We start from the raw sequence: 25,846 nt of genomic DNA, 5'->3' as shown, positions 1-25,846 counted from the left end.
ATGCTCTATTTGCGACACTTTTGATTACTGAGCTAGCCAAAACCACTAAACTGCCATTATATCATGGTTGTGCAGTATCATGTCCAGCTACGCAGATTTTTTGCATGGGGCTATAGGTATAGCTTCTAACAATCTCAATTACTTCTATTTCTGACACTTTTGCCTGATGAGGGTTATCGTGAGATTGCGTTGACCATGAGCACTTCTATATGTAACTCAAAGGTTATTATACCAAAAATTTGGAGGGAATTTGATTGATTTGTGTAGGTGCCATAGTGGGTGTGTTTTTTAAATGCTTTTTTAATGCTAAGGCAATACAGTAGTTGATATGTTATACAATAGCAGAAATGAAAATAGCACCAATGCGTGTAGCTTGTGGATGATGTGGGAGCCTATTCACTGCTCTCCACACCACCACGTGGCTTGTGGGATGGATGCACAGATTCATCTACACTACCTAGCACTGGCTATAAAAGGATGAGGCATTGCCCTCGCTTAGCATTGTTTTATTGCTTGTGTGCATATTGTCCCTTTGTCAAGTTGCTCTATGGCTAAGGGAAAGGAAAAGCATGTATCTCTTGAGTTGCAAAATGTGGCAACATCTCACGTTGGAAGCCTTATTGATTTTTGCATTGAATGATTGTTGTTGCCTGCACATGGGTCAACTAGGTAATTAACTCATTAAAGAATGTTTTTTTGGGGTGGTAATCTAGTGTGCATATCATGATGGGAGACTCGGTTTGTATAATGGCATTGGGCTGATACTGATCACAATGAAGTTGGTTATTGTATAATAGCATTGGCTTGATACTGATCACAATGAAGTTGGTTATTGTAAAAGCAAAAACTGATAGAAATGCACACATTGGTAATAGAATCTTTGGTTGATCATTGTAATTCTCTTGCACCTTAAGGATTTGAGATAGCTATGCATTGATTCAGTCAAATTGGCTACACGATAGCCTATTGGTTAATGAATGAAACTCATAAAGGTTCTTTTGGCTGGTATTCTGAGGATCAAGTTTACATTATTCTTTTAACTAAAACTAAGATTACGATTTTGCCTCAATCTGCTACAAAAAGAGGAAAATACATTAAAAGGAAGACTAGATATGGAATAAGGTTGCTTGCGATGTGTGTTGTGCATGGCGATCTATTCAATATTAGTGATGGGATGTAATGCTAACTATCTACACATTGAGTGGTTTAGCCTTCCTTAAAAATTTGGTCGTTGACGACAACATAATTGGTAAGTCACATAAGTAACCCATGTTTTCAATGAAGCCTTAACTTAACTCACTATGATGAGGGGCTCTTTGCTCATCAACAAGACACTAAAGCGGTGGTGGTACAAGCTTAAGTTAATTAACACTATACTATGGGCTTGTACTCCTTAAGGATGTTACTTGTTTGGTTGAATAACTAAGGTTTTGCTATGTTAGGAAACACCTAGGTATAAGTTCACAACTCGAATGAGTACAATTTTGGACCCACACAGATCTTGAAAAAACTTAGGACACTAAGGTTAGCCATGTCAAATCCTTTGCTTCAAGAAAACGGGGAAAATGTTTGAAACACCCTTACCTTAAAAAAGGGCATGTAAGGAAAAGGTTCTAAACTACAAAGAAACTTAACTTATATATACCTTGTATGTGTTCAGCCTCACCCTTGTTTGGGAATTATATTGTGCAACTACTGAATTAAAAGGATGATATCATTCTATTTGTAGGTTCAGTCAATCTGGAAGGGTGTTATGTTTTGTTTGGCTTTTAGTTCTACTAAAACCATTAAAATGTCCAATTGAATTCAATCACTATTCTATATCATTGTCAAACAACATAAACTTTTAAGTTGTGCCTTGGTGACATAGATAACTAGGCGGCTCATGTATCATATTCATACACAATTAATGCTAACTGATTGTTGTGTTGTTTCGATGGGTGCAGATGAGAGCTACTTTCTTTTGTCTCAACTGTTAGGTCTTGTTGTCAACTATTGAAGAAAGTGAAAGCGGTTATTGCTCTACATGTGATATATTTGCTCTACCTAATCCCATATCTTTTGTCTAGTAGTCTCGGTCTTTGAATATGTGTATGTTCTTTTGTGAATATTTATGTATTGTAACAATGACACTGCACACAATCAATGAAGAACATGCTCAGGCCCAAGACATGCAAGGTGAGCAAGCCACACAATCTTATGGCACAGGACATTGTGAAACGAGCAACAAATCTATAAATATGGCGGTAAGTCCACCCTTTCTGATGCCTTAACTCGTGGAAAAATCAAGAGATGCATACTTTCCCCCCCCCCCTCAAAAGCAGATTGGTTAAAGGGCACAAAACCTCTAATAGGCATCTACACTGCCCGTCAAAATTTTTGCACAACGCTACACCATGTTGCAAATTTATACATACCCCCTCTCTGTACATATATTCGGCAATGTGTAAACGCTGTTCTTGTTAGCATCTACAAGGGACTATCTGCTTCTGCTTCTGCAGACAAAAAATTACCGTGACCTGTTCTGACCATTTACTTAGACCACTCCAAATCCGAATCAACTCGATTGTTTGCACCAGATTGAATTGCAGAAGGGTTTACATATGCATGCCAGCCCATTAAATATGGTATCATGAACTGTCATACAGAAAGAGAGCACTCATATTTAGGCAGTTGCCACGTGAGTATATTGCAGTGAACATTATATGAACAACAATCAGAACGCTTACATTAAAAGACGATCGCATCACTGCAAATTCTCCTTTTGTCACTGGCACTGTGAGGTGCATCTCCACATTATTGTACTTGTTTGTCATGTCTACATGACAAATCAGGATTTCATGAATGAAAAAAGGTTACACAACTCCTGAGTAAAAGCCAGAAAGAAAGTATTTTGGATTAGGGATCTTACTAAAGTTGAAGAAGAAACCGCTTCTATCATTCATAGGTTCTACTTTTAAGCTTTTCCTCACCTTGCCAGCATCACTGCAAGAGATGCTCTCTCTCTCTCTCTCTCTCTCTCTCTCTCTCTCTCTCTCTCTCTCTCTCTCTCTCTCTCTCTCTCTCTCTCTCTTTGCTGCAAGAAAGAGGTTAATTTCTCTTACTTGAAAAATCTCTTAGAACGCCCAAAATGGTGCTGCGTCCGAGGTCAAGTACATTACTAATTACAAAGCAGGCCTGAAGCCAACAGACTCGAAACTGTAAAAACTGGATACAACTAGCCACTTGGGCAAACTGTAGAAACTGAAAGCCAAGGTAAAAACCTCTCCTAAAGAAAGTAAAAGTGCCCTTGCAAGCTAAGTGGGAGAGGATGACATCAGCCTTTGAAAGATAGGCACTTCTGCCAAAAGCACACTCTGCAATCGTATATCAAACCCCTGAACCACCAAAGGCCATCACTAGTGAAAAGGACAATGAGTATTTGCAAGAGCTTGCTGTCTCGGATGGTGAGCTTAACGAACAGACCCTCTTGTGGTAGATTACCCATAGCGGCATTACACAGTTGTAACATTGGTCTTAGAGCCTGGTGTCGCATTTCGCGTGTGAACGGGCCCACTTCTACTTTAATCCACCAATTGTTGGGTTAAGGGAGATGGGTTAAGGATAAGGTGGAATCTGTAAAATGAGTGCATGATGGCTGGGGGAAGGACTCTTCTTCTTCTCTCTCTCTCTCTCTCTCTCTCTCTCTCTCTCTCTCTCTCTCTCTCTCTCTCTTTTCAACTCTTGCTCTTGCTCTACCGTTGTGCACCGTGGGCTGCCGTCCGCTGGGCCGTTGCATGCCCAAGGTCCGCCGCTCTCTCTCTCTCTCTCTCTCTCTCTCTCTCTCTCTCTCTCTCTCTCTCTCTCTCTCTCTCTCTCTCTCTCTCGCGTAACCTCTCCCGTAAGCCCCTCGCGTAACCCCCCCCCCCCCCCCCCCCCCGGCAGGTACAGCAGCAGCAGTGGTCAACATTCTGCAGCAAATCAGAATTTCGCAGAAAATCAGTTTTTCAGCAGTTTTTCGGACAGTTGCAGAATTTTCAGAAAATTTATAGGAATTACAGAATTCAGAAACTGCAGAAACTGCTGATTTTTCAAAAATTGCAGAACTGGCAGAGAATTGCAGAAATTGCATAAAGGGGATTTTTGTCGTTTTGATTGTATTTTGCAGAAATTGCAAGAAACGCACGCCATGTATGCTTAGTGTGGAACATGTATGCATAATGTGGAAGCACTTGTGCATGTAGGTCAATTTTCTCTCGTTTTTGACACCGATCAAATATGAGGAAACAAAATGATAAGGCCGACCCCCCTTGGCAGATGTTGTTCCAAAGTGCAAAGAAGAAATGGTCGAAACCATTAACAAGATCAACCGCCACCTATTAGGTACAATAAAAATGCTTGAGGATCGCGTTTCGGCCCAAGAAAGCAAGATCACAGCAATGGGAGATCGGATGACGGCCCAAGACGAAGAGATTGCGTCACTCAAGAAGGAGCTCGCTGAAGCACGCTCACAGAATACGCTTGAAGAGAGAGAATTGCAACCCTCTGTGATAGAAGAACTAAACACAATCAAAGAGCAAGTGCGAGCCATCAAAGAGGGGGAAGAGCAGCATAAAAAAATGACGACTTCTTGGGTGGACGTTATCACAAAGACTCAACAGAAAGCAGATGAGGCTGAGAAATGGATTGAAGTTGCCAAGAAAGGGAAAAGCAAGGAAACAACATCCACACCCACCCTTATCAACCTGACATTAGAAGAGGAGCAAAGAAGACGTGTACGCTCTCTACATGTGAGAATTTGCGGCCTTAAAGACAAAGATAATGTAGACGAAGAGGTAAAAGAACTCATGGCTTTGATGGGGGTTCATGAGCCGATGCACTCAAGAGCTTGGAGAGTGGGTAACAAGAAAAATGGGAGCAAGGGGGAAACCTCGAAAGAAAGGGCACTCATCCTTCGTTTTCCCTCCGAAGGACTTTTTGAAAAAGAGACCAACTCTTAAGCAGACGGGTATCTTTCTCGGGGATGACCCTTACCCTCTCACACGTCTCCCATGGAAGCGAAGGACTTTTTGAAGAAGAGACCAACTCTTAAGAAGACGGGCATCTTTCTCGGGGATGACCTTACCCTCTCACAGGTCGCCCATATGCAGGAAGTAATGCGAGAGATTAGAGCGGCAAGGGAAAAAGGTAAGATTGCTTTCTACCGAGATGGAAGAGTGGTGATATTGGAGCCACGCTCCACATGATGGTGTGAGGCCTATGGGACCACACTCAAAGTTGCTACCTGGAATTGTGATGGATCTATGCTTCTTGATGTGGGTGCTTTTGAGGAGAGTTTTACCGGGAGAGACATCATCTTCTACTCTGAGACACATCAGGCCCCTGGACAGTCTATGCCTCACATTAGTAGATACAGATGGGAGACAGTTTGTAGACAGGAGACACAATCAGAGCACAGAGGGCGGGGCTCAGGAGGAGTGGTAGTGTTATTCAGGGAGGAGTTGCAACCATTGATACATATAGCTCGTAGGGATGAACAAGCTAGGTACATGTGGGTGAGATTGAGAGCAGAGACTGGCAAATATCTTTACATTGCCATTTGCTACTTTCCCCCGAGTACGTCAGTATATGCACCACCCAGAGGACAATCCCTCTTCTCTATTTTGGATGATGACATATGGAAATTCTCTAGAGATGGTGACATTATCATTCTAGGAGACTTCAACGCTAGGACTGCCCATCATCAGACGGTATTTTATGATGCTTAGAGAGCTGGATGTTGCAGAGACGGGCCTATCCAGGATATCACAAGATGGAGAACATACTGAGTATGGATGACATTTGATAGACATGGGGATTGCACATGGATTGGCCATCTTGAATGGCCTCCAGAGATTTCCCGTTGCGGGAGGCTTCACATGCTTTCCACACAGACATGGAGCAAGCACGGTAGATTATGTTATGGCACAGCCGAGCATCATCAGGATCTCATGGTTGGGCCCAAACTTGTGGGGGTGGCAGTGGATCGTGCTATTGTGTCGCTGACCATCTCTTTCCAGTTCAGTGTAGCACACATTCCACGAGTAGCAGCCCCTACTCGCTACACCTTCACACGGGAGACGGATTTTGTATACATAGACGGGATTTACAGACGCCTATCCACTGAGGAGCCAGGACGACCTCTGGAGGAGCTTACTACTATACTTACACAGACATTACATGATGCAGCAGAAGCAGAGGCATACCCACACACACAGCTTGAGCAAAGACGTCGTTCTGGGAGCATGACTCAGAACAGCTGGTATGATGACGAATGCCGTCAGACTAGAGCTAGACTTCAGAGGGAAGTGCTTTTGGGGGACATCACACACAGACAGTCACAGATTGACTTCCGACGCCTAGTGCGGTAGAAGAAGAGGAGACGTGGGGTTAGTACGCATCATCTTTGTACACAGTTTCTGGACGGCAGCCCCTTTCCGACACCCCCGATCCATGCCCACACACATGTACTTTTTTCACCGCTGAGATGGTGAAGAAGGCCATTGACAAGATGAGGACTGGGAGAGCATATGATCATGATGGCTTAGTGGCTGAGCATTTCATGCATGCCAGAGATCTACTAGCAGAGCTTCTAGCAGTTATGTTTAACCATGCCATGTGTGAGGACTTGCCTCATACTTAGAGCCTATCTACGATCGTACCTATCTTCAAGTTAGGAGACCCTATGGAGCCTGGAAATTATCGCACTATCATGATTGGACACACATTGGCACGGTTGTATGCATCCATTCTTGAGCAGCAGCTGAGTAGATGGGCAGAGAGGGAGGAGTGCGTGTTGTTGGGCAGGCAGGGTTCAAGGTTTTTCTACTCTTGACCATATCTTGACGACACTCAGGGCCATCATTAAGGAGGGCAGATCCCATGGGAGAAGGATCTATTGTAGCTTTGTGGACTTCCGAAAAGCATTTGACACAGTACCCAGAGCTAGACTGATGCGCAGATTACAGGAGATGGGAGAACACACAGAGCAGAGCCCAGAGATGGGAGTACCCACAGAGACTAGATTGACCAGAGCCCATTCGGCATTGGGGAGACTGGAGAGGATGTGTTCACAAGTTCAGTTTCAGGAGCCTCGGACGAAGCTCTGGCTCTTTGACACTTTGGTGGCTTCTGTATTGCTCTATGGAGCTGAGATATGGGGGCCTTCATTGGATCATCACGGGAGAACAGGTCGTACGGATGGATGGGGGGACATGGAGAAGCCTCTGGTCTCCATGATCTCGTGGCTCATTAGAGCCAAGGCTTCAATACCACGTGCCATTATCTGAGCAGAGCTAGCTACCCCCCCACTAGTAGTTGAGGCACTCACCAGATGATATGGAGCCTGAGACAGAGTTACACTACCCATGCCACTGCCCCATCTACTACGAGATACGAGGCCGCTTCCACTGCTTGTTCAGAGAGGGCTTTGGACCACTCTCCAGAGTCATGAGGTACGAGGATCAGAGATGCCTGGGTTTGTTTCTGCTCGAGCTGCACATACACAGAGAGAGCCTGATGAGAGGAGAGGCTAGCCAGTCTCAGAGACACATCACAGACTTCTTTAGAGCAGACACTGGACAACCAGAGGAGCTACTACCACATCAGATCTTGTTGCCTCACACCAGAGGTACACTTATCGATCGAGCGACTGAGCTGGGGAGATCGAGACGCCCACGACTGCGGAGGACTACACAGCATCGACGGAGGCTACATCAGAGGATTCGGATCACTTTGGCCCGACATGCACGACGCCCGGTCAGACTGCTGTCCATGGAGGAGATTGATGAGATCCGCCAACGACCGATGCTGGATCTCTTGTGACTTGTGATTTAGCTACCCCCAGCTAGCTGCTTAGTTCACGCCTACCAGTTTAGGATCCCATAGTAACTTTTTATTTATTTTATCATTTTATCATTTTGTCATTTCATTTTGTTACTCTGACTTTGTATCAGATTCACCACATTGTAACACTCTGGTCTCATAGGTCATTTTGGCCTTCTGAAGACGTTAATATAACATTTCATTTCATTCTCTCTCTCTCTCTCTCTCTCTCTCTCTCTCTCTCTCTCTCTCTCTCTCTCTCTCTCTCTCTCTCTCTCTCTCTCTCTCTCTCTCTCTCTCTCTCTCTCCGACAAGACTGCCACCCGCTGCCCTACAGCAATGGGTGAGAAAGAGGAAAACTCCGAAATGGAAAAGAGAGTGAAAACGGATATGAAAACTCCTGCCAAACTGATTCTAGATCTGGTAGGAGAGCTCGGATATAATGCATCAAGAGAGCCTTGGAAAGCTTAGCGACTTCATTTCTACCAAAAACTTCATTTCTGCTGACCTTACTGCAAAGTTGGGCATCAACGAATATACGAAGGGCAACGCTATTGAAGCTCACATGGCGAGCGGCACTTTATGGTTCTACTACACCACTAGTGGGCTCCGAGAGAGTCCATGTTCAACGATGTGTTAACTCCGTTGATTTCTACATCATGGATGTAGCCGGTTGTGATGTTTTGTTAGGGATGCCTTGGTTCGATAAGCATGATAGCCTCCTTTGTTCTTGAAATAGAGAGGTCCTTCTTACCCACAAGAAGGAACAACTTAAACCTGATGTCGAGTTCAAGGAGGGTGGCATGATATGTTTCGTGGTTTCAGCCGTTTCGGGGTTTTGAGGTTGTGAAATGTTTCATTTTAGGGCATAGAAAAAATAAACAAGTTTTGTGATAAATTTTAATTAAAATATATGTAATAATGTCCTCTTACGCGCACATAAACATGTGTGACTTTATGTGTGAATGCATGAATTCATACACATGACTCCAGATTCTATATAGTGAGTGTTGCTGCATTAGCAGACCATGAGGCAGCCTGCTTCAGGGTCCATGTTTTGTTCCTTGTAGCTAGGGGGACAGAGGCCTTGGACTCGGCAATTGGCTTCCCCTTTCCCCTTTGCGGCAAGGACCAGACTGAGTTGACTCTCGACTCAGTGTTGGGATGGTTGCACACACAGGTCCTAGAGTTCTCTCACCACATGGGAGAACTACGAGTTACAGACATGCTTCAGACTTTGTGGCCATTTGCGAAGTTTGCGGTGACACCTCCAGATACAGCAGGATGTAGACACATTGTGGTTTACTTCTTTGCCGATACACAGTGCTTGCCATGCTATGTAGACATTCATGAGGACTCCTGGACAGAGGAGGTTGCTTTACGTATGGCTCGCTCTGCTTGGGCTTGGGCCAGGCACTAGTTGCCGTCACGCCTATCTAGAGGACGCTCGGATGCGGATTACTCCCCATCCAAGCCAGCCTCCAAGATAGCCCGTTTAGCTGCTGCGGTAGCATCTGTTCTCTCTCGCTCCCCATGAGGATCCTCTCATGGAATGTGCACGGACTTGGTGGGCCCCAGTTTCAGCGTCAGCGGGGCCGACTACATCAGGAGCTTCAGCGCTGCCTTGTGGGAGGAGAGATTGATCTCCTTATGCTTCAGGAGCACCATCTGTGTGAGAGCTGCATTAAACGTTGTGGTCAGCTCTTGCGTGGACGATATGATACTTTTTGGTCAGCTGCTTTTGGACTGGAGGCATCCAGGGTGGGGTATGTATGACTATTGCGGACTCTTTGCAGCAGGCCATTGTGGGCAGAGGGATTATTGTGCCAGGCACGGCTCAGTGGATTACTATGCAGGTTCAGGGTTGCCTTGTGGGCTACTTGAACATCTATGCGCCCAATGTGGCGAGTGCTCGAGCAACGTTTTGGTCACAGATAGTTGAGTCTCTGCCGTAGGCAGAACACTGGTGCATAGGGGGGGACTTCAACATGTTGGAGGACCCTTCTGACAGGATTGGTGGTAGCCATGCTACTGTACATGGAGTTGAGCTGGCAGCTTGGGAGAGGTTTTGTATGACTCTGAGGGTCTCGGATGTTTGGCAACACTCTAGTTTTGTGAGGCCGCAAGACAGCCTTGCCTTCTCTCGTTCGGACCGCAGAGTGGGAGGAGTGAATCTATCGCGGATAGATCGCTTCTACACTAGTGACCACTTCAGTGACTTGGGAGGGACAATTGGCATTCTGGCAGGGACTTCCTTCTCGGACCATGCACCAGTGATCCTCATAGTGGCAGACAGGCAGAGGAGAGGGAGCACGATGCTTCGCATCCCAGAGAGGGTCTTGCTGGACTCTGCACTCAGAGAGCGAGTAGAGGCTCTCTGGACAGAGAGCTTGGACAGGCAGGATTCTCCTGCTGACAGAGTGGCCTCAAGACTAGCTCAGATTAGTCGTTTCTTTCTCTAGGAGTCTTTGGCTCGTCGGGCTGCAGAGAGAGAGGAGGAGCAACGTCTCAGACGGGGCATTGCTTCGTTACAGAGGATGCACGAGCAGCATCCAAACAGTTCTTGGTTGGAGGCACAGCTACAGCAGGCTCGCCAGGAGCTTGTTAGCACAGAGGAGAGGCGACAAGAGTTTGCTTTCCACCAACAGGTATCTCAGTGGACACAAGTGGGCGGCAGAGTGACTGGTGCCTTCTTTGAGGCAGTGGGACCTCGGCATTCGCTTGCCAAGGTCAGTCAGTTGCGGAGGCCCGACGGGTCGGTTGCTTCTGAGCCCAAGGATATGCGTGCTGTTGCTACTGACTTTTACTGTGAGTTACTGTCTGCAGAGCCTCAATCAGAGCATCAAGATGCATGCAGGGAGCAGGTTTGGGCACAAATGCCTTGTCTTGTGACTGAGGAGATGCGTCAGAGGCTTGAGCTGCCACTTCAGCTTGAGGAGCTACACACGGCTCTTAGGGCCCTCCCCCGTGGTAGCTGTCCAGGTGAGGATGGGTTGACTCCCAATTTTTTCTTGGAGTACTGGGACCTGCTTGGCCCAAATCTCTGCAATGCTTTTCAGTACATTTTGCACACAAGAGTGCTGCCTGACAGCATGAGTGAGGGCTTGATCTACCTCATTCCCAAGGAGGGTGGCTCCTTGGATGAGATTCGACAGTGGTGCCCCATCACCATCCTCAACTCAGCCTACAAAATTCTTGCCAAGGCTCTGAGTTTTAGGATTCAGCCACTTCTAGAGAGCCTTATACATGGGACTCAGACAGGTTTTGTCAAGGAACGCAGTTTCCTTGACAACATCTTTACTTTTTGGGAGGCTTCTGCCCTAGCACGGCTCCATGGTGAGGACCTGATCGCTTCATGCTCACACATTCGGTCAGGCAGGGCTGTCCTCTTTCCCCCTTCCTCTTTCTATTCTATGCGGATGCGATGAGCAGGTTTTTGGTGTTGCAGCAGGTTGGTCTACGGGGCTTAGCACTCCCTATTCGGGGAGATGAGCTTTAGTCTTCGACTCCTCCCTTAAAATAAAACATGTTCTAAGACCTCATGCATGTCAACAGCCATGTTCACAAATCCAGAAGACAACAATCAGTTACCACAAGGTTAGGCAAATCTATGACAGATAGATATGTTAATAGCCTCTCAATCAATTTAATTGGCTTGTATAAGCACCTGCTAAATTCTTGGAAATGAACTCCATTTTACTTAGATTTTTCACTTTTGCGGCTTTAAGAGGCTTCTATAAACAAATAATTCAATAGCTATTTAGATGTCTAAACAAAAAACCCTCTTAGAGAAATTCGCACAACACATAGTATGAGTTGATAAAAAATGTCATGAAAATAAATCAAGGGTTAAAGTGCATGGCAAACTCTAAAGACTAATTTAATAAAATGCGTATAATTTTACTGAATTGATTCAATGGTAGACCAATTTGTTTTTGAATTACAGACTCACACTCTGAAAATTCCCCTCGATATGTATGTAATGAGCCTATCACACTTGTGAAATGACTTGAGACGTGTAGCTTCTGGTCTTAAGGCGCGCTTGCGTGGCGATCCAGGCGGAAAACATTGCCAGGTGGGGAGTTAGGTGGGGAGTTTGGCTGGGGCGGCACATCTGTTAAAAGATAACGCAGGTGTCCTAAGATGAGCTCAACGAGAACAGAAATCTCGTGTGGAACAAAAGGGTAAAAGCTCATTTGATTTTGATTTTCACTACGAATACAAATTGTGAAAGCATGGCCTATCAATCCCTTTTGTGAAAAGGTCATAATCAGAGTATGGAAGAAGTCAAACGGCGGCAACCAATTCTATTATGTACCCCAGGATTGGTTCAATAGAGTCTATGGACCTATTTTTAAATACAATCCTCACAATGTCACTATTACCTTTGATGGCTACGAGAAGCCTAGGTGCATTAGTGACTTTGCCCACGCACAACCAATGATAGTGAACTCGAGTAGATATTTCTACAAATATGATGTAAATGAACGGCATGCTCATGTAAACTGCTTTAATGGATTACCACCCACGGATGTATCATGAGGAGAGGAATGGTATGAAAAGGAAGACGTGAATTTTAGTGCATAAGTTGGAGTCCTAAACTTTGAAACTCGAGATGTGAACAAGTATAGGGGTAGAACCTCGATCGTAGGAACCAAGAATTGGTTCATAGGACCCTTTCGTATTTATGTATCTCCCTAGAAACACTATGTATCTTTTTGGCCAAATTCTCAACCCTTGAAGAGATTTTTAAAGTTCTTCTAGTAAACTTCCCTGCGAAAATTTGTTGTATTCTTCATTCTTTTCTTCAATTCCAGCATCGTATTTCACTTTTCTTTGAATTCCCACCGAGAAATGTTATCTCTGTCAGATTCTCCACGAGAACCTATGAGTAATCTGGGATTCTTTATGGCTTATGCCCTGTAAGACACAGCGATGAAGACGAAAGCGTGCCCGATGTGCAATGAAGTAAGGGTGGGAGTGGCTAATAAGTCCAAGGTCGGGACACAAAGATTCTTTAATAACAATTTTCAAAGTGTCCAAGTGCTCTGTCTGCTCTTTGGTAGGACCGGTAAGCTAGAAAAGCACACGCCTGAAGCTCTCATACCACTATTACAAACTTGGTCACCCCAAGTCGGACATCTGGCACGACACACGAGAGGATCACTTAAAATAGTTCACAACTTTAAAATTAGAGTCGACACGGCCCGACGTAGTTCCGTGCCCAGAGGTATTGGCCCCAAAATCTAGCGCCCCTTTTGATATTTATTTTTATATTAATGCTTGAACAAAGTACAACACCCGCGGGACCTCTGCTCTCAGACTCTACGTGCAGATGCTCTGCAGAGTGAGGCCCCAAGGTCTTATTTATTCTTACACGAGATGTCCCAAAAGCATTCAGTTCAAAAGGAATAAACTCAAAAGCATTTGGTCCAAAAACTGTCCCAAAAGCAACCAACGCAAATAGCAGAAATCCCTACCGTACAGCGTGCCATGTGGCTTGTCAACGCCAAACACGGAGGTCTGTAAAGCTGCCATGTCAACATGGCAACCCAATTCTCAGAAACCCATATTGTTGTCCACATCATCTGCTCCCTGCCTAGAAGGTCATACCACGTCATCAGTTTGTGACACCCAACTGGAAGAGAAATGGCCAAGTGGACAAGAGAAATTAAAGAACTGAACTTCGAAGAACTTTTGAGCATCGACCGAGGAGCCTAAAACCCTAAATACCAAAAGCTTAAACTCTGAGAAGGATTTTCGTAAACTGCGTTGACATACTGAAGTGGCAATCCGTACAAACGATGACGTGGCAGGACAGTACTGTAGCGCAGATAGTGTGTCGTGCTCTCTACAGTGCGTGCTCCTCAGTGCAATGTGCGTGACAATCTCACTCAAAACAGACTGGAAACAGGAAACAATAGACAACCACGCTCACAGACACAACAACAACAACAACAGTAGACCACACAAATGACTCGACTATCTCAAAGCACTGATACAAACTCTGGCGTGGCAGCACACTCAGCTCCAGCCCAGGACTCTCAGGTACAATCGGGGTGTCGAGGCTCAGATGTGCAGGGAGAGTGAAGAAGTGCTCTGTGTCTAGACTCTATACTCCAGACGACGACGCTGGACCATGTATCCAGAAGATGATCCACCAACGGCCCATAAATGTTAGCCACCTAAGCCAATCTCCATAGTGAGTGGTGGTGGTGACCTGGCCACGATGTCCACTAGACCACCGTCCGTATCCTGCCACGTGTCACTGCCCAGCCCAGAGAGTCCGTCCAGTGTGAACAGACCATACCAATTCGGCCCACCTGTAGCAGGCTACAGTGTCACTTTCACGGGACACTCAGTTAGTACACTTGGTTCAGTCTGGTTCACACTGGACGGACTCTCTGGGCTGGGCAGTCACACGTGGTAGGATACGGACGGTGGTCTAGTGGACATCGTGGCCAGGTCACCACCACCACTCACTTTGGAGATTGGCTTAGGTGGCTAACATTTATGGGCCGTTGGTGGATCATCTTCTGGATATATGGTCCAGCGTCGTCGTCTGGAGTATAGAGTCTAGACACACAGGTACTTCTTCACTCTCCCTGCACATCTGAGCCTCGACACCCCGATTGTACTTGAGAGTCCTGGGCTGGAGCTGAGTGTGCTGCCACGCCAGAGTCTGTATCAGTGCTTCGAGATAGTCGAGTCATTTGTGTGGTCTGAGATAGTCGAGTCATTTGTGTGGTATACTGTTGCTGTTGCTGTTGTGTCTGTGAGCGTGGTTGTCTATTGTTTCCTGTTTCCAGTCTGTTTTGAGTGAGATTGTCACGCACATTCCATTGAGAAGTACCCACTGTAGAGAGCACGACACACTATCTGCGCTGCAGGTGCTCTTATTTTGGCGATCACATTGGGACCTCAACTGAAATCTCACTCTGTGAGGTGCAAAATCTTGAAGCTAGTTCGGTCTATCCAGCTTCGCCTACTTTGCCTAGCTTCACCGACCTGGCCTTGCACTGTTCTCCTCTCGCCTGGTCCAACTGGTCTAGTCCTCTCTGGCCCTAGTCATCTCTCACCTTGGTCCAACTTGCCCTCGTCTCTGGTCTAGACCTCCTCGACCCTGGTCTAGTCCTCCTCGTCCCTGGTCCAGCCTAGTCTAGTCACTTGCTCGGTCTAGACCCTGGGCTAGTCCTCCTCGTCCCTGGTCCAACCCGGTCTAGTCACCTGCCTGGTCTAGCAGAGTCTAGACCAGTCTTCAGCCAGTTCAAGGTTTTCTTGCCCAAAGCTTGGTTGGTTTGGTGGTCGCTGCATGACCCATACAAGGCGGTCAGTCGAGCGTCAAAGCGCACTCCTGAGTCCTCTGAAGTACTACAACAGAAGACGACCCTTGGAACCTCTTAGAAGTCCATCAACCTCATCCCCATACCTCCACATACGGCATCACCCATTTCTCCCTCCGGTTCCACATCTTCCAGCTCACCTTCTCCAGTGAAGCTCTCTCCTATTCTGCTACAGCAGGCTACCGAGCAACAGGCTCAGCAAGGGGCCATGGAGCCATTGGCTAGCGTTTTGGCTAAGGTAAACATCAAGTTCCCTACATTCAAAGGTCTCTCTTCAGAAGATGCTGACGACCATGCAAGGAGGTTTGTATCTCTTTGTAGGGGTCGTGGTCTTAACAGGGAAGATGCTTATTTGGTACTCTTTCCATCCACCTTGGATGGCTTAGCAGACAAATGGTACAGCCAGTTTGCAGAGAACCATTTTGCAACCTGGGAAGTCTTAAGGCAACAATTCTGTGCAGCTTTCAGGCCCGGTGACTACCAGGAGAAGGTGTTGGATGAGTTAGCCAACATGGTGCTCCAGCCAGAGGAGACTTTTGCAGAACTTATGACGAAAACCAAGTCTCTCGTTGCCAAGCTTCCCCAGCAACCAGGTGAATTTATGGTTAAGAAGTGGGTAGAGAAGGCGCTTCCCAAAAGTTCTCAGCAAAAACTACGAGAGTCTCTCCGACCCGACGCCACTCTGGAGGAGTTCAGCGCAGCTGCTACGAGGATAGAGGGGGCTAGGAAGCTGTTCACCAACCCCCCTCACATAGAGACCCCCTCTGTGTTTTTGGAAAGTCCTTCTGATCCTTTAACTTCTTTACGCAGGGAACTGGAAGCCCTAAAGTTACAGCGAGCTCTTCAAGAGGAGAGGTCCTTCTCTCTTAGTCAAGAGAAGCCTCCACATCATGAGGCATTGGAACAAATTAAACGCGAGCTAGAAGAGCTCAAGTGTCAGCAAGAGACTAAGGCTACAGTTTGGTGTAGCTCATGCCGCTCTCCAGGGCACCCTCCACAAGAATGCCCCCTTCGGGTTTACTGCCACTTCTGTGAAAAATCTGGACATGAGGACAAGGATTGTTACTACCTCAAAGGATTGCGACAAATACAACAAAGTCTTGGTCCTTCTCTTCAGCAAGGGCCAGCACCTGCATCCAACATGGTTTCTCCCTGTGGCCATCCACACCATATGCCACCTTTCTTGATAGCCCCTCCTATGCAAGGTATGCAGAGCACTTTTCCCTCTCAGAGCTTTTATCATACCCATTCTCCCTCACCACCTCACAGCTTCTATGCCTCCACCTCCAACTCCATGGAGCAAGGACCACCTCGTCCTTCGACTCGTCCAGTGAATCGGCCCATTTTGTGCTACAGATGCCGAGAATATGGTCATTACCAAAGCAAATGCCCTCTGCCCGAAGGGTCTCCTCCCTGCCATCATTGCCCTGATATGAAGGATCACTACAGTAAGGATTGCCCTAAAATTCGTGCATCTACGGCTTCGAACCCAAGTCAAAGCCAGACTGAGTTTGCCTTTCCCAAGCTCAATTTGATAGCAGTTAGCACTGTTTCTCAGCCGCCCCCTTCTACCCACGTGGTTACCCCTCAAAATAAGCCGCCGCAGTTGGCAGAGGAGCCATCGAGCATCCTCACCCGGGCCCACAGAGCCGCTCTCGGTCTTAGCATTCCATCAAGTTCAACTCCCCCACACATTCTCACACCAATGAATACCTTGCCTACAGCTGTTAACAAGCAATCTCCCAGTGCCATGAAAGAATTCAAATCTTTGCTCTCCGATATTGATGAAGCTTTCTTGGAAGCAGTTTCCGATTTGCAGAAGATCAAGATACCAAAGGAACAACAGGTAGAAAAAGAACAGAGATAGTCTTGAAGAACACTTTCCAACAAGTGTCCCTGTATGACATGTTGCGGCTAGATGCAAATTTTAGAAGTGACACCCTTGCTGTTATTCAGTCACTTTATCCTGGAGCAGGTCCTAGTGGCGGGCACCTCCCACTGCGACCATCAGAGTCCTATATGATATCTAATCCCGCTGCTCCACTCACTGATTATAGAAGTCCTCGCCTTACAGTGTCCATTTTAGGTCGGCAATTCTCAAGAGTGATAGTGGATGGTGGATCTGGCATCAACCTGATGCCCGAGTTCACTATGTTAGCTCTAGGTCTATTGCCTACTCGCCCTGCTCCCTTCACAGTTACGTTGGCCGACCAGCGGACAGTCTACCCAGTAGGCATAGTGGACAATGTGCCTCTGCAAGTACAAGACTTTACTTTTAACTTGGATTTTGTTGTGGTTCGTCTTCCCCATGTTGAGGGCGGATTTCCTTTGCTCATTGGAAGACCATGGCTGCGACACACTTAAGCACTTCATGATTGGGGGAACGACGCAATGTGGATACATACTTCTGGCTCCTCGATGCAATCCATTCTCTTAGAAGGTGGTATGGATCCCGTGGAAAATGAGAGCACCTATAGCGCAGATAGTGTGTCGTGCTCTCTACAGTGGGTGCTCCTCAGTGCAATGTGCGTGACAATCTCACTCAAAACAGACTGGAAACAGGAAACAATAGACAACCACGCTCACAGACACAACAGCAACAGCAACAGCAATAGTAGACCACACAAACGACTCGACTATCTCAAAGCACTGATACAGACTCTGGCGTGGCAGCACACTCAACTCCAGCCCAGGACTCTCAGGTACAATCGGGGTGTCGAGGCTCAGATGTGCAGGGAGAGTGAAGAAGTGCTGTGTGTCTAGACTCTATACTCCAGACGACGACGCTGGACCATATATCCAGAAGATGATCCACCAACGGCCCATAAATGTTAGCCACCTAAGCCAATCTCCAAAGTGAGTGGTGGTGGTGACCTGGCCACGATGTCCACTAGACCACCGTCCGTATCCTGCCACGTGTCACTGCCCAGCCCAGAGAGTCCGTCCAGTGTGAACCAGATTGAACCAACTGTACTAACTGAGTGTCCTGTGAAAGTGACACTGTAGCCTGCTACAGGTTGCCCGCCACAAGACCGCTCACCGTCTCGGTGAGAGGAAATAGTCTCCGTGAGAGGAAATACTGAAAAACTAGGAAATAAAACTAGTAGGTACCGCATAGTACATCTTTTTTGAAGCAGGTGCTAGGCCCAACCATGCAAGAAATGATTGCTGCTAGCAAGAGAATTCAACACTTGGAGGAGGAGGTTTCTCTGCTCGAACACAGGATGGCGGATTCTTATGCAAAGATGATGACAGTTCAAGGCTGAATTGGGAGGGAAAGAGGGGGACGAATTGGGAGGGGGCTGAATTGGGAAGGGACTAATTGGGCAGAGGGCCAATTGGGGTTGGGAAGAGAGAATTTGGGAGAGGGCTGAATTGGGAAGGGACTAATTGGGCAGAGGGCCAATTGGGGTTGGGAGGGGCGAATTTGGGAGCGGGCTGAATTGGGAGGGAAAGAGGGGAATGAATTGGGAGGGTGGGTCGAATTTGGGAGGGGGTTGAATTGGGAAGGGACTAATTGGGCAGAGGGCCAATTGGGGTTGGGAGGGGCAAATTTGGGAGAGGGATGGATTGGGAGGGAAAGAGGGGGACGAATTGGGAGGGGGCTGAATTGGGAAGGGACTAATTTGGCAGAGGGCCAATTGGGATTGGGAGGGGGGACGAATTGGGAGGGGGCTGAATTGGGAAGGGACTAATCGGGCAGAGGGCCAATTGGGATTGGGAGGGGGCTGAATTGGGAAGGGACTAATTGGGCAGAGGGCCGAATTGGGAAGGGACTAATTGGGAGGGGGCTGAATTGGGAAGGGACTAATTGGACACAGGGCCGAATTGAGAAAGGACTGATTGGGAGGGGGCTGAATTGGTGAAAAAGGCCGAATAGGAAGAGGGAGTAGGTGGACGAATTGGGAGGGGGGGCGAGTTGGGGAGGGGAAAAGGGGGACGAATTGGGGAGGGGGAGGGACTAGTTTGGGAGGGGAAGGGGCGAGTTTGGAAGTGTTGGGCGAGTTGGGGAGGGGAAGGGGGACGAGTTGGGGAGGGGTAGGGTAGGGTAGGGTTGAGGGGAGGGCGAGGGGAAGGGGGAGGGGGTGGACTAGGACGAGGGGGAGGATAGGGCGAGGGCGAGGGGGTGATGGGGAGGGTAGGGCGAGGGCGAGGGGAGGGTAGGTCGAGGGCTAGGGGGAGAGGGGAAGGGTAGATAGGGGCAAATAAAGAGCACTCAGTTATAGCTATAATGAGCATCACATGCAAGACAGCTATCATGATCTTGGAATTCATCCTGCAAGACGGGCTCTCTAAAGGAAGTTTGCTAGACGACGCAGAGGAGAGCTTTGTTCTGGTCGGGGAAGCAGACACCACAGAGGTTGGGGTTGATGTTTGAGGGGTGGTGAACTCCTGTAGTGGAGGTTTCTTCTTGCTTATATACTTTTTCATAGGCTTTTCAAATTCAACGGCTTTCATCAAGAGGGCTTTCATCGAGAGCGCATCATGAGTATCTTCTGTGACCTTCAACACTTTAGCTGGCACATTAGGTTTAGTGATTGTGGAAACATTTGAAGAGGGTGTATCTTCAAGACAAGAGTGAATAGAGACTCCATAACAAGGCATAGATTTGGTAGCCTCCAACCACTCGAGCAGATCATCATCTGACCCTTCAGGTGTAGTAGGTTGTTCTTGTTCAGGTTTGGTTTCCATTGACAAAGAAACTTGCTGCACCACGGGATCCATACCACCTTCTAAGAGAATGGGTTGCATCGAGGAGCCAGAAGTATGTATCCACATTGCGTCGTTCCCCCAATCATGAAGTGCTTTAGTGTGTCGCATCCATGGTCTTCCAATGAGCAAAGGAAATCCGCCCTCAACATGGGGAAGACGAACCACAACAAAATCCAAGTTAAAAGTAAAGTCTTGTACCTGCAGAGGCACATTGTCCACTATGCCCACTGGGTAGACTGTCCGCTGGTCGGCCAACGTAACTGTGAAGGGAGCAGGGCGAGTAGGCAATAGACCTAGAGCTAACATAGTGAACTCGGGCATCAGGTTGATGCCAGATCCACCATCCACTATCACTCCTGAGAATTGCCGACCTAAAACGGACACTGTAAGGCGAGGGCTTCTATAATCAGTGAGTGGAGCAGCGGGATTAGATATCATATAGGACTCTGATGGTCGCATTGGGAGGTGCCCGCCACTAGGACCTGCTCCAGGATAAAGTGACTGAATAACAGCAAGGGTGTCATGTCACGAGGACGTGGCAGTTATTAACCATGTCACAGAGATGTGGCAACTGCTAACCTTGGTTGTTGGTTTCTTTCCAATGGGGTTTATTTTATTTATTTTGAGACCCTCTTTTTGAAGTAGCAAACGGTCGGACATTGTATGGCCAATGTGAACGGTAGATTCACCCGCAGACGGGAAGTGGTCGGCACTGGAATTCGTATGGTAAGAGGATGTCTAGGCTCAGAGCAAGATCATATAGGTCCCCCCGTCGCACTTAGCAAGTTGGTGGATACTAGGAAGTGAACTCAATTAAGGCGTAAAGTCAAGGTGGGACTACCAACAATAAGTATCCAACAGTTGGGCCACATTGTACTTTTGGATGCGGTCCCAATGAGGATAGATGGTCAGAAGACCAGTGGGAGCCCAACGGAAGCATCTCCTAAAATTTAGGGAACTGCTATTTTGGGCCGTGAAATGTGTTCGCGTCATTACCTTCGGTATGACTAGGGGAACACTTTACAACTCTGCCGCGAAGTCAACTGACGCACCAGTTGAGATATTTTTAGCAGGGAAAGCCCAAACTCGGAAACTGGGCGACGTGTCAGCTTGTGAGCGATTCTGCCACTCTGGGAGGCAAAAACGAGCTGCATATCATCAAAGGGGGCGCCATTTTCAGCCACAGGCGGATTGCAACAGGTACAGAAGCTATGGAATGCTTACCTTGCCCTCTATGCACAGTATGGTGACGGGAGTGATGCCCCGCACGCTACATACTGCTCTCTTTCTCCCCTACGTGCAGTTATGTGATGCCCCACAAGAGGGCTACTCATTTGACTGATGTACAGTTGTGTGGGTTCATGCTTTTGTGCTGAGGCAAGAGCCTCCTTGAGCAGGAACAGGGGTAGCTAACTGCTGCTCCAAAGCAGGCACTGGTGAGGGTCATAACCTCACCGTACAGGTGCAAAATCAGCGCTGTGTATGCGCTGTAATTTGACTGTTTTTCAGCCATACGGACGCCAGGATCATTGGGAATCGTGCCCCACTGGCAAAGGACAGTTAGGGGACTGTTTGGGGCTGAAAACAGGGCAAAAACCAGTAAATACAGCGTGCTGAATTTACTGTTTTTGGACAGGAATCAGAGGGTATACGACAGTGCAAGCGAGTTCCAGCAGGGGAATTGGTTTCGCGCAAGTTTTGGGGCTGTTATGCTGCCGAAATTTGGCCAAATCAAATGGTATCTAGGTGGATACACGTGAAGGATTCCCAGGACCTTACCTTGTAATTTACCCTCCTAAAGAATAAAGAAATACCGAAAGGGGCGCCAATTTTGGGGCCTACAGGTTGTCGGCGTCTGCTCGGAGCATTCTAGCTTCCGAGCCGTGTGTGTGTTTAAGTGTTAACTCCCGTCGCAGGTTCTCTTTGCAAAGTGCTCTGTGTGTGTGCATAAAGTAAAGAATTTCGGGTGAAAGCCAACGCCTACCGCCCTACGGGCCGGTTTCATGTCACTTCTAAAATTTGCATCTAGCCGCAACATGTCCTAAAGGGACACTTGTTGGAAAGTGTTCTTCAAGACTGTCTCTGTTCTTTTTCTACCTGTTGTTCCTTTGGTATCTTGATCTTCTGCAAATCGGAAACTGCTTCCAAGAAAGCTTCATCAATATCGGAGAGCAAAGATTTGGATTCTTTCATGGCACTGGGAGATTGCTTGTTAACAGCTGTAGGCAAGGTATTCATTGGTGTCAGAATGTGTGGGGGAGTTGAACTTGATGGAATGCTAAGACCGAGAGCGGCTCTCTGGGCCCGGGTGAGGACGCCCGATGGCTCCTCTGCCAACTGCGGCGGCTTATTTTGAGGGGTAACCACGTGGGTAGAAGGGGGCGGCTGAGAAACAGTGCTAACTGCTATCAAATTGAGCTTGGGAAAGGCAAACTCAGTCTGGCTTTGACTTGGGTTCGAAGCCGTAGATGCACGAATTTTAGGGCAATCCTTACTGTAGTGATCCTTCATATCAGGGCAATGATGGCAGGGAGGAGACCCTTCGGGCAGAGGGCATTTGCTTTGGTAATGACCATATTCTCGGCATCTGTAGCACAAAATGGGCCGATTCACTGGACGAGTCGAAGGACGAGGTGGTCCTTGCTCCATGGAGTTGGAGGTGGAGGCATAGAAGCTGTGAGGTGGTGAGGGAGAATGGGTATGATAAAAGCTCTGAGAGGGAAAAGTGCTCTGCATACCTTGCATAGGAGGGGCTATCAAGAAAGGTGGCATATGGTGTGGATGGCCACAGGGAGAAACCATGTTGGATGCAGGTGCTGGCCCTTGCTGAAGAGAAGGACCAAGACTTTGTTGTATTTGTCGCAATCCTTTGAGGTAGTAACAATCCTTGTCCTCATGTCCAGATTTTTCACAGAAGTGGCAGTAAACCCGAAGGGGGCATTCTTGTGGAGGGTGCCCTGGAGAGCGGCATGAGCTACACCAAACTGTAGCCTTAGTCTCTTGCTGACACTTGAGCTCTTCTAGCTCGCGTTTAATTTGTTCCAATGCCTCATGATGTGGAGGCTTCTCTTGACTAAGAGAGAAGGACCTCTCCTCTTGAAGAGCTCGCTGTAACTTTAGGGCTTCCAGTTCCCTGCGTAAAGAAGTTAAAGGATCAGAAGGACTTTCCAAAAACACAGAGGGGGTCTCTATGTGAGGGGGGTTGGTGAACAGCTTCCTAGCCCCCTCTATCCTCGTAGCAGCTGCGCTGAACTCCTCCAGAGTGGCGTCGGGTCGGAGAGACTCTCGTAGTTTTTGCTGAGAACTTTTGGGAAGCGCCTTCTCTACCCACTTCTTAACCATAAATTCACCTGGTTGCTGGGGAAGCTTGGCAACGAGAGACTTGGTTTTCGTCATAAGTTCTGCAAAAGTCTCCTCTGGCTGGAGCACCATGTTGGCTAACTCATCCAACACCTTCTCCTGGTAGTCACAGGGCCTGAAAGCTGCACAGAATTGTTGCCTTAAGACTTCCCAGGTTGCAAAATGGTTCTCTGCAAACTGGCTGTACCATTTGTCTGCTAAGCCATCCAAGGTGGATGGAAAGAGTACCAAATAAGCATCTTCCCTGTTAAGACCACGACCCCTACAAAGAGATACAAACCTCCTTGCATGGTCGTCAGCATCTTCTGAAGAGAGACCTTTGAATGTAGGAAACTTGATGTTTACCTTAGCCAAAACGCTAGCCAATGGCTCCATGGCCCCTTGCTGAGCCTGTTGCTCGGTAGCTTGCTGTAGCAGAATAGGAGAGAGCTTCACTGGAGAAGGTGATCTGGAAGATGTGGAACCGGAGGGAGGAATGGGTGATGCCGTATGTGGAGGTATGGGTGATGAGGTTGATGGACTTCTAACAGGTTCCAAGGGTCATCTTCTGTTGTAGTACTTCAGAGGACTCAGGAGTGCGCTTTGACGCTCGACTGACCGCCTTGTATGGGTCATGCAGCGACCACCAAACCAACCAAGCTTTGGGCAAGAAAACCTTGAATTGGCTGAAGACTGGTCTAGACTCTGCTAGACCAGGCAGGTGACTAGACCAGGGTCTAGACCAGGCAAGTGACTAGACTAGGCTGGACCAAGGACGAGGAGGACTAGACCAGGGTCGAGGAGGTCTAGACAAGAGACGAGGGCAGGTTGGACCAGGGACGAGGAGGGCAGGTTGGACCAGGGCGAGAGATGACTAGGGCCAGAGAGGACTAGACCAGTTGGACCAGGCGAGAGGAGAACAGTGCAAGGCCAGGTCGGTGAAGCTAGACAAAGTAGGCGAAGCTGGATAGACCCAACTAGCTTCAAGATTTTACACCTCACAGAGTGAGATTTCAGTTGAGGTCCCACCGTGATCGCCAAAATGAGAGCACTTGTAGCGCAGATAGTGTGTCGCGCTCTCTACAGTGGGTGCTTCTCAATGCAATGTGCGTGACAATCTCACTCAAAACAGACTGGAAACAGGAAACAATAGACAACCACGCTCACAGACACAACAGCAACAATAGACCACACAAATGACTCCACTATCTCAAAGCACTGATACAGACTCTGGCGTGGCAGCACACTCAGCTCCAGCCCAGGACTCTCAGGTACAATCGGGGTGTCGAGGCTCAGATGTGCAGGGAGAGTGAAGAAGTGCTGTGTGTCTAGACTCTATACTCCAGACGACGACACTGGACCATATATCCGGAAGATGATCCACCAACGGCCCATAAATGTTAGCCACCTAAGCCAATCTCCAAAGTGAGTGGTGGTGGTGACCTGGCCACGATGTCCACTACACCACCGTCCGTATCCTGCCACGTGTCACTGCCCAGCCTAGAGAGTCCGTCCAGTGTGAACCAGACTGAACCAACTGTACTAACTGAGTGTCCTGTGAAAGTGACACTGTAGCCTGCTACAAGTACGCATTTTTTGTGTTTTGCATTGGTTGTGCCATGTGGCATGTTGTTACGTATTTTCGCAATTTTTAACGGATGCTTTTTGCAATTTCTAGCGCTAGCGTTTGAGAGCAGATGCTTTTGGGAAGAAATGCTATTGAACCGATTGCTTTTAGGGCTCTGCTTTTGGGCATCCCTTGTAAGTTTAAGAGAGCCCTTGGGCCTCTCACTCTGTAGAGCATCTGGATGCACAGTGAGAGCAGAGGACCCTCGAGAGTTGTACTTTGTTGTGAGCCAATAATAAAGAAATACAGAAACAGGCGTCAGTCTTTGGGGCTAGTGCTTCTGGGCACGGAACTCCGCCATGCCCCCCCGCTCTCTCTCTCTCTCTCTCTCTCTCTCTCTCTCTCTCTCTCTCTCTCTCTCTCTCTCTCTCTCTCTCTCTCTACTAAGGTTCAATGATTTTGAAGTTTCTATTCGTGTGTTGCTATTGATTTCTCACTTGGAGTGTCCAAGCCTGTAACAAGAAGGGGCTCTGATACCAATGTTAGCCCCTTGCCAGATCTATCCTACACACGACATGACACAAGCCAAACTCACACCTAGACACGTCATGAGCGGACATTAGGCTCACCTCCTAGCCATATAGCCAATACGGGCTCACCCCCAAGCCTGGGAGTCTGCAGCCAAGAGGGCTAGCCTCTGCCACAAGGGCCGGTGTCCCATACCACCAAGCCCACACCAGTACGGGTGTACGGGCAGAGCTACCAAGGGCCTAGAGTCCAATTTTGGTGATCACACGAGATGTCTCACAAATGAGGCTCAAGTCCTACTTATAGGACTTCATAACCAAAGGGCCAGATTCACACTAGCTGGACATACCGCAGGCACCCATCCTGATGTCTGGGGACATGACACACTGGGAATCTCCGCGAGATTTGCGGCCCTATTTCAGACGTGGAAGTTTGTACAATGCTGACGTGACAATGCAGATGTTTGTGACATGGCAGCAAGGAACACATGTGCTTTCCAGCTGGTTATTGAAAG

At 47.7% G+C, this 25,846-nt stretch overlaps 1 protein-coding gene across 1 annotated transcript in view; it reads right to left on the bottom strand.

The window, feature by feature from the left end:
- Positions 1–2,335: 2,335 nt before the first annotated feature.
- Positions 2,336–25,846, bottom strand: part of LOC147434931 (single-stranded DNA-binding protein WHY1, chloroplastic-like) — a 53,942-nt gene continuing 30,431 nt past the window's right edge. Inside the window, exons 6-8 of the mRNA XM_086491310.1 lie at positions 2,912–2,985; positions 2,730–2,818; positions 2,336–2,637 (exon numbers count right to left, since the gene is read on the bottom strand). Coding sequence (XP_086347436.1) covers positions 2,533–2,637; positions 2,730–2,818; positions 2,912–2,985 — 268 coding nt within the window. The 3' untranslated portion in view covers positions 2,336–2,532. The remainder of the gene's footprint in view (positions 2,638–2,729; positions 2,819–2,911; positions 2,986–25,846) is intronic.

Source organism: Adiantum capillus-veneris, chromosome 19 (genome assembly GCF_014529385.1).
Source record: "Adiantum capillus-veneris isolate H3 chromosome 19, ASM1452938v2, whole genome shotgun sequence".
Classification (NCBI taxonomy): Eukaryota; Viridiplantae; Streptophyta; class Polypodiopsida; order Polypodiales; family Pteridaceae; genus Adiantum; species Adiantum capillus-veneris.
This window is presented reverse-complemented; position numbering and strand designations above follow the sequence as displayed.